This window comes from Sipha flava, unplaced genomic scaffold, assembly GCF_003268045.1.
Source record: "Sipha flava isolate LNK unplaced genomic scaffold, YSA_version1 124_pilon_pilon, whole genome shotgun sequence".
In the NCBI taxonomy this organism is placed as follows: domain Eukaryota; kingdom Metazoa; phylum Arthropoda; class Insecta; order Hemiptera; family Aphididae; genus Sipha; species Sipha flava.
The window spans coordinates 905,825-922,829 of NW_020271750.1; the positions used below are offsets into that span (position 1 = coordinate 905,825).

The 17,005-nt window shown below is 36.3% G+C and overlaps 2 protein-coding genes across 6 annotated transcripts in view; one reads left to right on the top strand and one right to left on the bottom strand.

Annotated features, from left to right (window-relative positions):
- The window catches only part of LOC112694186 (ankyrin repeat domain-containing protein SOWAHB), a 101,129-nt gene extending 86,441 nt beyond the window's left edge, over positions 1–14,688 (top strand). For 2 of the 5 annotated variants that reach the window (XM_025569579.1, XM_025569581.1), the window contains 6 exons: positions 2,571–2,576; positions 4,836–4,908; positions 5,263–5,358; positions 12,485–12,514; positions 13,588–13,730; positions 13,894–14,688. In XM_025569579.1, the coding sequence (XP_025425364.1) occupies positions 2,571–2,576; positions 4,836–4,908; positions 5,263–5,358; positions 12,485–12,514; positions 13,588–13,730; positions 13,894–14,115 (570 nt within the window). In that variant the 3' untranslated portion in view covers positions 14,116–14,688. Of the gene's footprint in view, positions 1–2,570; positions 2,577–4,835; positions 4,909–5,262; positions 5,359–11,067; positions 11,087–12,484; positions 12,515–13,587; positions 13,731–13,893 lie in introns of those variants that run through there. The other 3 variants (XM_025569580.1, XM_025569582.1, XM_025569583.1) reach the window with 3 other exon arrangements.
- A 590-nt stretch (positions 14,689–15,278) lies between these two features.
- LOC112694144 (histidine--tRNA ligase, cytoplasmic) lies at positions 15,279–16,931 on the bottom strand. The gene has a single exon (XM_025569530.1). The coding sequence runs from the start codon at positions 16,921–16,923 to the stop codon at positions 15,349–15,351; it is 1,575 nt and encodes a 524-aa protein (XP_025425315.1). The 5' UTR covers positions 16,924–16,931; the 3' UTR covers positions 15,279–15,348.
- Positions 16,932–17,005: the final 74 nt, after the last annotated feature.

Here is a 17,005-nt window from a genome sequence, read left to right on the forward strand (position 1 = left end):
GCTGACCTCCTGAACCCCTTTCGCCATATATCCAACCCTAAAATAGAGGTATTAACATATTAGAATATTTTATGTGTCACGATATTCTAATTGTAAAATATTAATACTTACCAGCGGTCTGCGATTCTATACCGTGGAAACATCACAGCAAACACAATATCGTGCGCGGAACAATTATTATTTGCACTGCAGTGGGGTGGGGGGAAAACGGTTTCTGGTAACTTTGCTGGTATTCGGAAAAATGAGAACAATTTTGCAAATCGTCCGAATTCTTGAACTCCGTATTAGACACATTTACACTTTACAGCCGTATTGGGTATGTATATATATTTGGCCTGAGGTCCGAAACGATTAGTATATATGTATAATGTGTGTGTGTGTGTGTGTGTGTGTATGTGTGTGTGTGTGTGTGTGTGTGTGTGTGTGTGTGTGTGGTAACATTCCGACGGAACGGGCTCCCTATACACTTTATGTGGTACGTAATGTAATTCCGTTGAGATAACTATAGCGATAATATAATGATTTTTATGGATTATACATTATTCATTACTGCGGTGGCGGTTGTACGCGCGTATTATGTGTTATCTGGTAATTACAATAATTATACAGATTCGGTTTAATTATAATAGCGCGCGCGCGCGCGCCCGATCATCAGGTCCGATGATACGTATCCTGTTTTCACATTTCTTCTCTGCCCGTCGTCGCCTTCCCTGTCGATTTTTACGTACAGTTTTACTTTTTTTTTTTTAATATCTATCCCCCGAGATACGGTTTATTAAATCTCGGCGGTGCAAGACGCACGGATAACCCCGTGATGACGACGACGACGCCACCGAGGGCCCCGGGGACTACTGCTCTGCGTTGGACACAGTATACGGCGGTGTATACATCGTGTTGTATGACGAATATCGATTGACCGTCTAGATACGGGTTCAGCGATAATATCTATGCGACGGCTACCGTTAAGCCAAGTTTCGTCGATTTGGGTGTATAAAATAGGGAGAAGAAACAAAAAAAACACTTGGATAGGCACATAAAAAGAAATCGCTGCCGCCGTTGCGACCGGTGTATTGCACATTCTTGTAAGAACATTGTATTAAATACGAGTATATTGTGTACGCTCGCGTTTCTTCCAATTTGTTGTTGAACAACGACGGGGAATATCATAGAACCGTTTAGTCACCACCGCCACCGATGTTTTCCTATTTTATACATTTCAAAATTTCACGACATCCTTCACAACAACAACTATTCTTCGGTCGACTTTCGAGTAGATGGAAGTACGACATCCAATCACGTGTTTTTTTTCATAAAAAATCCGTTTTATTCTTTTAAATGACATCACTTAAAATATATTGTCTTCAAAACTTCCTATATAGAAACAATAATCTCGTGCTTTGTTTGTGTTATTAATTGTTCGTGCATGGCTTTGTCACATGCTCGTTTTAATTACAAACATGATAAAAAATTATTAAATTATTTAAAAAAAAAAAAAAAAAAAAGAGCACGTTTACATCAAATGTGATTTATTACAATGACTACGAATCCTTCGATAAATCTTTGCTTGTGTATATGGTACTATTCTATCTATTTAACATCAAAAACAGGTTATACGAATGACTAATATTAAAATCTAAAAATAGCCTAGATCAATTGCAATCGTATATTATTTACATATTCTAGTTTAAGTTATTCATCTTAAACGTTTATGAAGTAAATTATCAAATTTCAAATATTTCAATAATCATAGACTTAACCAGAAATCTTGTTCAAAATATGCATTTTTATAATTGATTAGAATTCTGGTAAACTTTTTACTATTAGATAAGTGTCACTTGAAAATATTCCAATTCTATGGACAACCCAATAAATCTAATCTTAGCATAATAAAATGAGTAATTTAAAAAATATTTATTTCACGTAGCCTTCGTTTTAATGTCATGATGAAATAAAATGATAATAGTTTATCGAGTTTCAGGTAATTGTTATATATTTTAAAAATAAGCAACATCAACACGTAAAAACTTGTTTAGTAATACTAATTGTGCGAATAGTGTTGACATTTTAACCAACGCAGAGTTATTCATATTTTGAAAACAATATTTTTAATAAATTACAAATAATATTGACAGTTTAATTTTTTTATAATATCTAAAGGAAATAGTATATATAATACATTTTTCCCCTAGCCTGAGGTATTTTTGACTGTATGTCTATGTCAATAATTAAGTGTAGTATTAAAATATACAAAAACAAAATATTTCTCTTACCTTACCGTAGTACAGGAAAAGTATTGTTGAGCTTAGAAGAAATAAAATCTCGTGTGTACTTGAAAAGTTGAGTGCTTACTTTTTATAGGTAGGTAAGACTGAAAACCGTAAAAAGTTTAACGTTGTACTGCCTTCCTATGGGATTTTAAAGTTTTTCACCCCTTTTTCTCTGAACAATAACCTAACTTTCGACTTATGAATTTAATGTTTATTATATTAATGCGTACTCTTATATATATTAATATTTTTTTTTTTTTTTGTTTCTTACATGGATCCTACACAATAAACGGAACAAATTAGAATGGAGTAAGTATAAAACTAATTTTCAATTGTGGAAAAGGGTTTGGCAATTAAACAATAAGCGATTGAGAAGCATGACGAACCGCATAATATTGAAAAAAACAGGATAGAATTTAAAATTACATTTATATATACCTACCCTTTTTATGCAAACCCCTTGACATTGTTGTCATTTTTTTTTTTTTGCAAGTGTATGTGTATTTCGTTTCATTCAACTCCTATATATAGTATATATACATATAAATACTCGGTTGGCGACATCTGTTCGAATTTTTAATTGTCCTCTAGAACGTTTACGAAACGATTTAAAAATCAAAAAGGGTGACAAATCATAGCACTCTCCCGACAATCACCCCAATAATATAAGCATAAAGAATACTATTGCTATTGAATAATGTTTACACCCTTTCCAAAACGATGCGCACTTAAATGTTCCACAGGACTGGCGGTCTTATACTCACGTTTGCGCCATTGTGTGTGAGAAATTAATTCAAAACGACTACACTTGTACGCATATTGTTCTCTTTATACAAAGCGACAATTATATCGACAAAAGTTAGTGCAAAATGAAGTACTAAAAAAATACTGTAAAATGTCTTCCTGCCAAAACAATGGGAAATATCGCATTAAAACTGTACAGTTTTGTTTTGAGTTACGCAAAAATTTTTCAGAACCCAGATGCATTTCCGTCATTGCCTTTCATCCCTTCGGTGATGTAAGCACAATTGCATATACGCCTAAACACGTTATGTATAATATTTGTTCAGTTTTTTCTACTAGGAGAATTTTCGTTGCATTTCATTGTCCCATGACGACGTGTATCATTATAATTATTTATAATTACTGTATACTAGTCGAGTACATATTATTGTTTAAGTATACGTAAATAATTGCATAGGAAATAGTTAATTTCAATGGCTTTCTCAGGCTTATGATAAACAAGAGGGGATTTATAACTAGATTTGTTAAATTATTAAGTAGACAATAAATTTTAAATTAAACACTTAGTTGAAAAAAAAATAAATACTTCTTATTTTTGTCTATTTATGTCATTCAAAATTTAAATGATAGTTATAAATAATAATTCTTAAGGCTATTCATAAATATTTATTATACTAACATTTATATATTTATGATTTAAGTTATATTTTACGGATCCCCTCTCCCAAAAAGTCAAAATCAAAATTCTTATATTTTAAATGAATTGTAACACTATGCATAAAATAAAATTTTGATATATTATTCATCAGAGATTTTATGACCCTGTAGTTTATTTCACTTTATTTTCGGTATTTTTCGTGATAACTAGATAAATTGATCAAATTAACATTTTAGTTGAATTTTCAATCGATAGGAATACTACACAAAACATTTATTTTTTTGATTTGAAATAATATTTATTACAAATGTATGTAATTATAAATATGAATTTATATAGATGAAAATAAATATTGATTTTCAAACAACTAAAACTTTAAGAAAATATTATAATTCTTAAATATATGTAAAAATTATTAAAAATCGCAGTCAAACATTTTTTATATCATATTTTCGTTTTGACAAGATTTAAAGATAACATGGTAGTATGAAATAAAATCCTTATAATTAATTAATAATTATTATAAAATAGGTATCCTTTAGTTTATTTATGATTCATAAATCATTATCATTGGCAAAAATTGATTTAACGTTTCCGTAGTTTTGTATACGAGTTGTACTTATACATATGCCGTAAATTGTATATCTACAGTGTCTATAAACTATTGTGTATACTTTCACCTGTGACTTTAGGATTGTAGTGCACGTAGTTTACTGATAGCCTGATTTGGATAATACGCAATGGGAATGCTACTCAAATTGAAGTCACGCGTGAATGCGGATTTAACGTCACAAAGGCGGTGTATATAAGAGATTTAAAGATTTATTATGCGAATAGGAAGGAGGGTGGATTGAAAAAATATTTACAATTGGTTTACATATGGATTTTATACTGTCTTAAATCCAGTCAACAAGTATTGGTCAATATGCGTAATTTTAATATTTTCGAATTCCGTAAAACAATCAGAAATTTCTCGGGACATGATCCGTTTCGCGTAGTTTTTCTCGAAGCATATGCTTCGGCACCGAATACGAAAACGAATGTAGACGAACTTATTTTCTTTGTTGCCAAGCCTCTTCCGCCCCGCTATTAATACCATATGAAACGGTGATGCCGAGTGGAAAACTATTTTTTTTTCATCCAACGGTTTTTTCGAATATGCGCAGGGTTACACGCCGTGCCACATAGCCATGCAGTTCGGACATGAGGAGATCTACAAGATACTGGTTGAGTCTTACGGTAAGCACGGGTACTAACGGGGTGATCATAAGCGTTGTGTCGACTGTATATACTATATAGCATGTCCAATGTACACACAACACTCTCGTCGCAATACCTAAATTGTTGACCCGACGAGTACGAGGAGCACTGCACCGAAACCCAAAAACTCGTCGTACACCCGTTACAATCACCTATCCGCCCCTAAGTTTGGCAATAGTTTCCCGTTATCGCGCGCGCATTGCAGTCCTACTCGCTCGTCGGACCAGCAGGATGTTTACGTTTAGGTTAAGGTTTCTTTATTATTCTATCCGTGTAACTCATTCGGTTTTCTTCGCACGGTGCTGCCCCGGCGGAACAACGATCCACGAGCAGGAGCCGACCCGAACGTGCGGGACTGGAGCGGACGGAAACCCAGGCAGTACCAGACGAACCAGGACGTGACGAGCCTATCGGCGGACACGTATCGCAGTGAGTATGTTCGACGCGAGAAGCTCTCGGCGGCCGCCAAGCTCCTTCTGTTCAGTTCCTTGCCGAGGCCAAAACGACGTGCGAAAAAGAACACCCAACTGTCGTCCTTTTCGTTCTCGTACACCGCCCCAACCAACCCCCCGTTCAAGCTCACCAGGGACAAAAACGCGACCGAGCCGCCGGGCCTGACGCCCTCCCCCCGTCACGCAGCCACATCACGTCGTAGGCTGTGACGCACTCGTGCCCACCCCGTACATCATTCCGCGTTCACGCGCAAATTTAACACCGCAGTTTATATCATCGCCAATACATCGTAACACGATACACACGTGATTACAACACACTTTTAACGCTCGACGATTACTAAAGAAAAATACGTTGATAACAAAAATAATAATCGCATCGCTTCCTCGCAACTCATATCCGCCAGCCTACCCCCACCCCACTCCCTCCTCACCTTAAAATTATTATTATTATTATATTTCATACGTACCTGCACGTGTAATAAAACGGGAATGTATCTCATCATCTATTACTTACTTGAACTTTTTTCGGCCTTCTCGACTTTGTAACGTGATCCATTATGTTTTCCCGTATCGAGTTCGGCATCCTTTAACAACACTTGAATAATTACTACAAGAGCACCATTTTGTTTCGTTTAAACCCCAATGCGGTCACGGTAAAAAGCATCCCGTTGCATATTAAAATGTTGTCGCGACGTCATATTTATTATTACGTCTGTTCGCTGTTCCTTCGATAGATTTTTGAATTTCTCTATTCGATGACAAATTTTTCTTTTCGACGATTCCCTCCTCTTCCCACCACCCCTTCTGGCAAATCGCGCGGAACTGTAATATTCGATTGATCTCAATCCCTTTTTTTCTTAAATTTAATCGAATCACAAATTACTTTTACCCCTCCACCCTTTACACCAATATCGCCCTACACTTTTTTTGTGCACAGTTCGTTGCCTAAAATCGACAATAACAACAGAAGAACACAAAAAAGTCCTTTCGTACTTAATATTTATGTAGTAGCAACTATTAGTGCAATGTTAATGTAGTTAATTAGATATAGTCGTAATAATTTATGTCTTAATTTTGTGGTGCATGGTTTGTAACAAATGTACTTGAAATAATTCTGTTGCTTAATCATAATTATTAATTGTTATACATTTAATACATAAATAATTACTTCTGGATTAGGTGCATATTTGTTAATTTATTATAATTTATAGTACGCGTTTCTTCTCTACTTCGATTTACATGTGTATATATATATATATATATATACATATTTAAATAAATACGTGATATCAATCGTTATTGTTATTGTTCATAATTGTTTAGAAATAAACAATTATTTGAATACATTATTTTTCCATGAGTCTTCGTTATAACTACCAGTTAAGTTACTATAAATCATATAGGTACTGTCCATAACCAAAAAGTAAAATAGGTAAAATATCAATTGTTTGTTATTATTACATAAATGCTAAACTAGTTTTTTTTTAAACATCTAATTTGAAATTATTTTTCAATGTTAATACTATTTTATACTATACATCAAACATTTTTTTATTAATTCAAATATTAAATTTATCAATAAATGGCTTTATATATTAATATTTTCGTAATACTTTCCGCTGGTAATAAACAATAATTAGTTAATTTAAAGATTACATTATCTAGTTAAACTGTGTGTAAAATGCATAATTTGAGAAAATAGGTTAAATATTTTTAATAAAAGAGTTTTATATCATGGAATATAAATATTCCTACATTATATCTGATCCTCGAATATTTACAGATTATGTGTATTAATGTCTCATATTCATTTTTCCAAATTATTATTACTATTAGAATTTATAATATCATTAAATTCATTTAACCAATGTTTTATGTTATTATATCATACTATTATTATGCGTATGATTAGTTATGACTTAACTGAAGTTTATGGATAGATTTGTACTTATTATATTTTTCTACCGTTGTGTGTTATTTTCATCTAATTTTTTTATTATTTTATATTAAAATATTATTAGATAATACTTGGTTTTTAACTTACTATTTTAATAAGATAAAGGATCCCCTCAAAAAAGTTTTACAAACGCATTCGAAATAATATAATTTATATTAATTTAAGATAAAAAAGAAATTTCAAAGTTTGTTATTACTCTTTTGATGGTGGTAAATAAAAAAATTACCGTTTAAAGAAGTTCTGTGAAAAAAATGAACATTTATTATTTAGTTATTTAAAGTTTTTTCCATATAATTGTGTGTGTATAAAATTGAAAATTCGTTATCATGGCTATTTTATTTGGTTGAAAAGAACGTTACATTTACAAAAATTCGTATTATTTATATTTTAACAAACTGTTATTATTCGAGGAACTATATATAATAAAATACATTTGATCGTATAAATAAATCTAATAATCAATAATATCTTTATAAATAAAAAAAACCATCAACAATGTAACCTATATACCGAAACGGGACTGCAAAACGAAATTAAATTATTATTCGTCTGAAGTATAAATTTTTTTAAGATTCCAAAACAAACGTATTTACATATGGTATATTACCATAAGACGATCCTGTTCTGAACGTTTCGGTTGACGTACAAAAAAAAAAAAAAAATTAAAAACGTTTTACGCTAAACAAAATAACCGTTCTAACGCCAATTCGGACTTTCATCTTAAATCAATCGATCGGTGTCGGTGAGAATGTATTGCATGACTATCCGAAAGACGGCGGCGCCGACTTGTATTTCCTTTGGTGGGGCGAAATAGAGACATCGGTTACCGGCACCCAGGGGTGGAACTGGGGGCGGAAGACGGCGATTCATCCCCGGGCAAAAAAAGTTAGAGGGTGTAATTTTTCTAATTATCAACAACTAATTTGATATTTTTAACTTTGTTAAATACTGATATTAAGTGAAAACTCAATAAGTATGATTGTGTTTTAATTATTAGAAAACAATTCTCAAGAAGCGTATTCAATTATTGCTCTATGATAGGGCGTAGTTTTAACATTTTCTTCTAGCGTAAAAATTCCAAGTTCCACCTCTATCGGCACCACTCGCTAAGTCGGAGCGGAACAATGATGGATGATTTTACATGGTGAACTTTCAACCGTGCGAAGTTAAACGCAGGGCCCCCATCCCTTAAAAGCACGTGTTCGGCGCCGCCGGCATCAAAGATGCGCTAGATACGCTTCGTAGTGTCCTGCGTCCACGTTATTGCGTTTTCTGTGTTTCAATCGTTCGTTGTAACCGCACTCGGTACACCCACCCGCGTCGTTATGTGTGCGCTTATTGTAATCGCTTACGCCCTGTAACAGAACCTACACCGCGCGAAGCTGCAACCGCGTACACCGTGTGGCGTGACACGGTTGAACCGTACGCGTGATCTTGTATCGCGTTGCGCGCGCCTGTGCCGAAACCGGAGCATCCGAGTTGGGTCCCGAATACTAGGTGCTAATCGCAGGTAGTGTACTAGTTGGGTCCCGAATTTATATAGGTACTACACTAGTTGGGTCCTGAATTATTTTAGGTATTACACTAGTTCCTGAATATTTTTTGATAAGTATTACATTATACTAACATTTTCCTTCCCATTTTAACAGACTTAGGACTGTCTATGTTCTATTTAGACCACAGGTATGGTGAAAAATGTTTTTATAGTTTTTTTATATAGTTTCTTTTCCATTAAAATATAAATTATTAGAATTGTGTTGGTAAAAATATTAAATATATTAAAATTGTATTAATATTATTGTATAATATTTTTATTACACTATCCTAACTTTCCAATTCTAATATATAAATTATAGAATTTTAAAAAAAAAATGTGGTCCTGTAGTCTAAAATAGATCATAGACAGTCCTAAGTTTGTTAAAATGGGAAGGAAAATATTAGTATAATGTAGTACTAACTGAAAAATATTCAGGAACTAGTGTATACCTAAAATAATTCGGGACCCAATTCGGATGCAGCCGCCGATACAACGATGTCCGTGGCGCGTTTTCGACGCACGTAACGTGCGTTCGGACGAGACCGGTCCGCGGAGTGTGCGCTCGCGTCCCCGACCTGCATATTACCAAAGTGTACATGGTCTCGGCACTAGGTACAAAATACATTTTTTTTATTTTACCGCGCTTTTCGTCACCGATATTTTGATAACAAAATTACTATCAATAATAAAATTATACATAGACATGAAAATGATTTATTTTATACCTAGTGCCGAGACCATATACACTTTGGTAATATGCGTCCGACCAGCATGCAACACCCCGCAGATGTGATGATATTGTTAACCGTGACGAGCAGTATTGCGTTCAACCCCCTCCCCCTTGTGTACATACGACAGGAGGACGAACGGCAGTGCTGGTAGCGACTCACTTTCCTAATTTTTCTTCATTTTTTTTTTATTTTTTTTTTTCATAATTATGGTATCTTTTCTCATCTTTTTGAGATTCCAATAAAGACATTTTTCTGTATTTTTCTGTTATTGATCTGTGTTAGCTGCAACACATTCTTAACACAAATTTCACTATGAAAAATGTTCCGCTCACTTAATAAGATACATTTTGTAATGATAAACACCAAATACATATCGTATATTATATATATGAACACTTATAGAAAAATAATGTTTTCAAGATCTGATAGAGTAGGAAACCTAAAAAGCAACTATATTTTCACTGTGACCTTACCTAGGGTGGTATTGCATATTTTCGTTTTTAATTCCGATGACCCTGCCCTACATTTTGACCGAACAAAAAAAAGTGATAATGAGTAATGACTGGTAAACAGAGTACAGATTAAATAATTTTTATTATTATTAATATTATTTCATTATACTATAGATTATTATTTATTTGTTATTTAATGCGTATTGATAAATTTGGACAAATCGCACTATGAGTGCCAATGGCCGTATATCAAACAATTTTAAATTTACGTTTTTGGTATTATAAAGTGGCGCGATCTATGTAGTTACATTTTTAAATCGTTAGTTATACAAATAAACTTATTACACTAAGACAGATGGAGTGGTTGCTGAAAACAATAAAGCCGTAATACGAAATGTGGCCTTTTAATTATACTTGTTGATAACAATATTATAAGAAAATGTCTGGTCTAGTTAGTCATATTGACATTTAGCAGAAGAAAATTACAAATTGCTATAAATTATCAAACATTAAAAATGCTGGACGATTTAGTATTTTTGATATATGGCCCTCTTGCATTGATAATGCGAAATACTCTGTTCGCGATGATTAGTTTTTGAAATGTGACGGGTATATTTTGTTTTCAAATTTTGATTTAATGTTAAATACATGCAGTAGTTTATATTTTAAAAAGGTAAATTATGATAATAAAGTATCTTATTTCAAGTTACTTTTTATACTTTTCCTAAGATTTTTGTTGCTAAAGTCACATTTTTCCGATTGTTAACACTTGAAATTAATTACAATTAATTGCTATCAGCACTGTAATACAATGAGTCTTTAGCACGTCCCGTTTTTGAGCACATTCCATGCGATCGGTGAAAAGGTCTCGTCTCCTATCCCGCGTACAGGCGTCGTCAACACAAACACACGAGTGGCGTATCACTCCTACCTGCGCAGCGTTGTACAACTCGACTGGCCCACGACGAAAATCTAACCGTATTGTTATTATTTGTTTTGCTTATAGGGCTGTTGGAAACGGAAAGGCAAGTAAAATTTTCTATAAAAGTGTGTGGTGTGGTTTTCGCTTGGTGCAACAATAACTCCCGTAGCGCGTGTTCCCGCACATAACCTTCGACGTTTCCCGTCTAGCTTAGCATAAACCCTTGCGCACTGTGCACGTGGTGTTAGCCAGAGTCGTATTAACATATTTTGAACCCTGGGTCAACTGTATTTGAACACGCATCTCCTTCCAAAAAAAAAAAAAAAATATATATACGCTTTTATATATATAAATGTTTCTAACATCTTTAGTTCGTTCTTCGCTTTGCCTAAACTTAGTAATTGCGCAGATAATGTTTTCAATTATTTATTAAAATATTGGCGGTGTTATTTCTTATAATTTAATGTTTATAATATTTACTAACACAATATTTTGTGGACATCGGGTTACAGCGTTGTCCTCCCCTTAAATACGGCCCTGGCGTTACCACCGCTTACGTTCGCCGAACGTGAACACGCTTTTTCGTACGCATCACGACGCGTACAGGTTTGTGCATGGTCAAACTGTTCACGTGTGGTCCCTCGACTCACCATACGAGTATAATAATAATCATAATAATAATAATTATTTACACGGTCTGCCACTCGGAACACTCCCGAGACGCCGTGTTCGCGGATACGCTTTTCGCTGGAAAGTTTGTCGAAAACAACGCGGCGTACCTAACCCTGTTTGCCCGCGCGTTGTGTTCCCGTAGAATATTAACGTATATAACTGTATAATTTTATTATCGCGTGCTCTACGTTCATCGCCATGCGGCCGTGCAACTGCGACCGCTTTGGTCGTTCGTCGTTTACATCGAAACGACGAACACGGGTTTTTTCTGACGCGAGGGAGAAAAAAATAAATAAAACGTAAGAACGTTCCAATATCCGGACGCGTACCCCCGCAGGAACTAAAATTGTGTGCAGTATGACACGCTTTGTATAATACGAAATGTTGAGTGTGTAGTATGAAATTAAAAAATGTGTGTTGTGGTTCTATATTACGGTATTTGTTTTTAACTTTTACATTTTTTTTTTTTATTAAATCATCTTACATATATTTGAAATTCCAATATGTATCATCGGCGAAATATAAAACAAAAATTGTTATTACCGTGTTGCTCGTTACCGTTCACGTTCGAAAGGGGAGCGCGACAAAATCCTTAAATGTGCAGTACGAAAAATTATATATTTTAGCCTCTGCGCCACCCTTATACGTTTATTCGCAAGATAACGAACTAACCCCCGCAATCCTCTCCATACTTACATTACGCGTAGTTATGTGTGTGTGTGCGTTCGTTCCGCCTCCCGAGTGTCATTCGTTTTCTTCCGGTTCCGTTTTTCTCCCCCATGGTTTACGTTTCCGTTCATAATATACTGTAGTGTTTGTTTGTTTGCAGAACTAAACGCCCGAAAACACAAGCACACGGGTAAGTTCGAGCGCACCTAATCGCTTCTCATTATACGTTAACGCTTGTGTACGTAACATTGTTTTCGGCACGTCCCGCGTACGCAAATGTACGTGTCTGTTCGCCAGCAGAGGCGGTTCGAACGTCTTTTACCGGCACCAATCGGACAAAACCACCAGTCGACAGTGCTCCAAGAGAGAATCACTCTGCTCGACGTACACCGTGACACCGCGATAACTGTCACAATTCATCACACCGTACACTCATAAATTCACTTGCAGTGCTCGACTTGATGAAAAAAAAATTGTTTACCTAAAAAAAAAAGAGCGTCTCCAAAACTTGTTAAGCGTTATAATTGTAACGTTGGGACGATAAGGTTTCTGAAAATTTGTTGGGGCAATCTGTCTATTCACTTGTGTTTCAAATTTGTTTGGCTTTACGACCCAAACGAATCGCGCATTGTTAGACTTAAGCATTTTCACCCAAATCACGTTTGTTTTTTTATTTAATTTTTTTTTTTCTAAGCGGTATCCTGGATTGAAAGCGCTCACAAACCGCTCCTGCTGGTGGTTAGATTATTTACTAATGGCGTGCGCAGACATTTTGTATGAGAGGAGGGATGTCAAACATTAAAATGTATTATTTTAAATTTTTATTCTTTATTATTATAAAAAAAAAAAAAAATTCAATCAAGGCGAAAATTCATCCTTCTGGCTTTTACACTAAATTCATCAATAATTTGTTCTGTTGATAATGGAATGTCTCGATGTATTTTCATTAACGCAATCAATTTAACCGTGACTACCCCGTCGTATTTTTTAAATACGTTTTTATATGTTTAAGGCTAAAAAAAAAAAAAGCCCTTAAGGAGATATATCCCCCATCATCCCCTCTGCGTACGCCACTGTAATTCACACACGATTTTCTCCGATCCAAACGTACACGACATACGTGTAATAATGTTACGTACACGATACCGGCTTTTAACACTCACGCGAGCATATAACACCGTGCACACACGGCGACGATTAATAATCAATATAATTGTGTCTCGTCGGATTTTTGTTTTCGTTGTTTTCGTTAACGCGCCGCAGAAAAGGATCTAGGATTCCTCAGGATCGGGTCCCTGAACGTACGCGTTAAACGCACCACGGAGGCGTTCAGCAACTTCCTGGGCGTCGGACATAACGCAGAGAAGATTCATAAGACCTGGGGCTCGGCCGACAACTTACAACAGGTTACAAACGCAACCGAACATTATGCAATATACGATTTTTCCGTAACATTACGTTACGTTTACCACACGAATGCATGCCGTGTGTTTTTGACCATCCCCGTGTACGGCTCGAGAAGATCTAATATAGGTTTTTTTTTTTCCCCTTCCCGTTCCGCAATCGCAGAATGACATCAAAAGGATGCCCCCTCCGAAGAGCGTTTCAATTAAAAAGAGGAAATCCAAACGACCGCAAGACTTTCTAAGAAGAGCATCGGCACCGGCCGACAGGTCGCCGGAGAAGAGGAAATCGGCGGACGCCACCACCACCGCCGCAGTCGCAGCTACCACCGGTGACTCAGACTCGGACACGGCCTGCGGTTTCGGGACCAACTGGCAGCCTTCTTAACAACGCCGTCTCTGTACCCGAAATTTTTTTCAACAGTCGTATACGATTTTATTTATTTATTTTTTTTTTCGTAAAATGTTGTAATCCAAATGTACCTAAAACCGAGTATTATTGATCTTCAGTCATCGTTGCGTAATCCAACAAAAGAGCTCATTTGTTCTTTTTCCCGGCATCTCACCATTTTTTTTCTACTCATATCTATTATGTTAGCTTTGTTTTTTTTTTCTTATTGTATTTAATCTAAACACACATTATTAGAGGTAATGTGATGTAATAGCCTAACAATGTGATGTAACAAACGTGCGCAGTCCACCATACATTGATTATAAGTTATTAATATGTTTACAATAATTTAATTTACAGTTTATTTTAAATGTGACCCAATGAGTGATTAATTCGAGTAATGACAACATGCTAGTGATATTTATTGTATACTTTTTATTAATTGTTCAAGTATTAAGAGCTATAAAAATATATAATTAGGCTATTGTTATTAAATGTTAGTACTGGATTAATTGATGAGTAGTCTTAAGATAAAAAATGGTAATAAATTGGATTAATTATGAACAATCATTATCATTGTTTAATTGTAATATTTCATCAATGGTCCATCAGCTACGAACACATGTATGCATAATCCGAGTATACGTTTACTTAATGGATCAAGTACAATAGAATGAATCCCATGCAAGTTTTCTACTAATTAAACATAACATTATCAATAACAGCTGTAGACATGCTTTACACCTTTTAAATAGTATCGCACTAGGATGACAATTTATTATAATACATGTTTCATGTTAAATGACCAACAGAATTTGCTTTTTGCTTTTTGAACAATTTCATCACCACTTACAAATTCCCGGATGATTCACTTCAAAAATAATGCATATCTAGTTCTAAATACAATACTAGTATTAATTGACTATGACAAAATGTTGTGATCAAGTGTTTCAGCAGTCCTGTTTGTGAACAACACTAATTGTAAATAATAACTTATAAATATTTACCCGGAAAGGCAAGGATTGTTATGTATAAAAACATATTTTAGTTTTAGAGCTTAAGCAAATAATTAATAAAACAACATTAGATGCATTGAAATATATATAGTTAGATAATAAAAGCAAGATAAAAAAAAAGCAATTAAAAAACCATGTTTCTTATTTTATTAAAAAAAACACCCTTTAATAGAAAAAATAATTTAATACCAATATATCTACTATACAAGACACTTTAGCTTTTAATCTGTAACCTCTTAAATATTTCTTGGACGAGATCCTCCCTTTGAACTTCTTCTTCCTGCCTAGTAACAACATCCCTTAGTTTAACAACACCTTTCGCTACTTCCCCTTCACCAATGATGACAGCCCACGGGATTTCATTTTCTTCGCAGTGCTGAAGTTGGGCCAACAGTTTAGGATTCTTCTTGTACGAATGTTCAGCCTTAATCCCTGCATTCCACAAATCTCTGCACACTGTCAACCTGTGTTGGACCAGGTCTTTCTGTGCAGCAGCTACATACACTTGCACCTCTGTCATACGTACTTTTTGTTTCTGTTTGGCTAGTTTGGCTTCGATGACGGTGAACAGCCTTTCCACACCGATCGATATACCCACACATGGGATGGTTTTGTTTTTAGGATGGAACATACCGACTAGATTATCGTAGCGACCACCGCCGGCAACGCTACCGACGGATTCGCCTTTGTCTAATAAAACAACTTCATATATGATACCTGTATAGTAATCCAGTCCTCTGGCTAAACTCAAGTCAAAGGACACAAGATGGTCGATATTGAAGAACTTGATGTACTCGAAAAACAATTTCATGGCCTCCAACCCTTGTACAGCCATTTTAGACTTGGTGAGCAGGTCGTCTTTGAAAAGAGCCGTGACCAACTCGTCGGTCCCGTTCATCCGCACGTACGTGCCGATCTTGTCAGCCACTTCTTCGGCCAACCCTTTCTCGGTGACCATCTCTTTCCTGACCTCTAGCCACGGAGACTTGTCCAGCTTGTCAACAGAGGAGCAAATGGTTCTGAACTGGTCGGTGGGAACACCGCACGACTCGAACAGGCCGTCGAGCAGCAGCCTGTGGTTGACCTTCACCTTGAACTTGCCCGCGTCCAGGGCACTGAGGATCTCGGTAGCGACAAATACGCACTCGGCCTCGGGTATCATATCGTCGTACTGGCCCGCGATGTCGTAGTCGCACTGGTAGAACTCGCGGTACCGGCCGCGTGTCACGGACGGGTTGTCGCGCCGGTACACCTTGGCGATCTGGTACCGCTTGATGTTGGTGATCTTGTTCATGGCCAGGTACCTGGCGAACGGCACGGTCAGGTCGTAGCGCAGGGACAGCGACTCGCCGCCCTGGTCGGCCAGGTCGTAAATAAGCTTCGAGTCCTCGCCGTATTTGCCGGTCAGCACCTCCTTCAGCTCGAATATCGGCGTGTCGATGTTCACGGCCCCGTGGCGCTTGAACACTTCCGTGATGCGGCCCAGCACGTCGTTGCGCACGGCCGTGTGCTCGGGCCCGTAGTCGCGCGTCCCTTTTGGGGTCTTCAGCTGCACCTTGGCCGGCAGCTTGTCCAGCGACTTACTCGTGGGCGGCGGTGGTTTATCGTGTTGCTGGTCATTGGACGCCATGTCGTCGTGGTCGTCGTCGTGATGGTGAACTGAGCGGTACGTGCACGGTCGCGGATGAATGACGCGAGTACAACACACTTTGTTCGGCCACCGTGCAACCGTGCGCAAGGTTTTCATCATGCTGTTAAGCGGCGCCGCCGCCGACCGTCCGGTTATCATTAGTCCATATCCACGCCACCGCCAACGCGATTGGCAACACTGCAGAAACTGTTCGCAATCATCGTGGTCTCTATACACGCAC

What these genes read in the sequence shown, in the direction of transcription:
- LOC112694144 (XM_025569530.1), bottom strand. Translation starts at nt 16,923, where the DNA reads ATGATAACCGGACGGTCGGCGGCGGCGCCGCTTAACAGCATGATGAAA.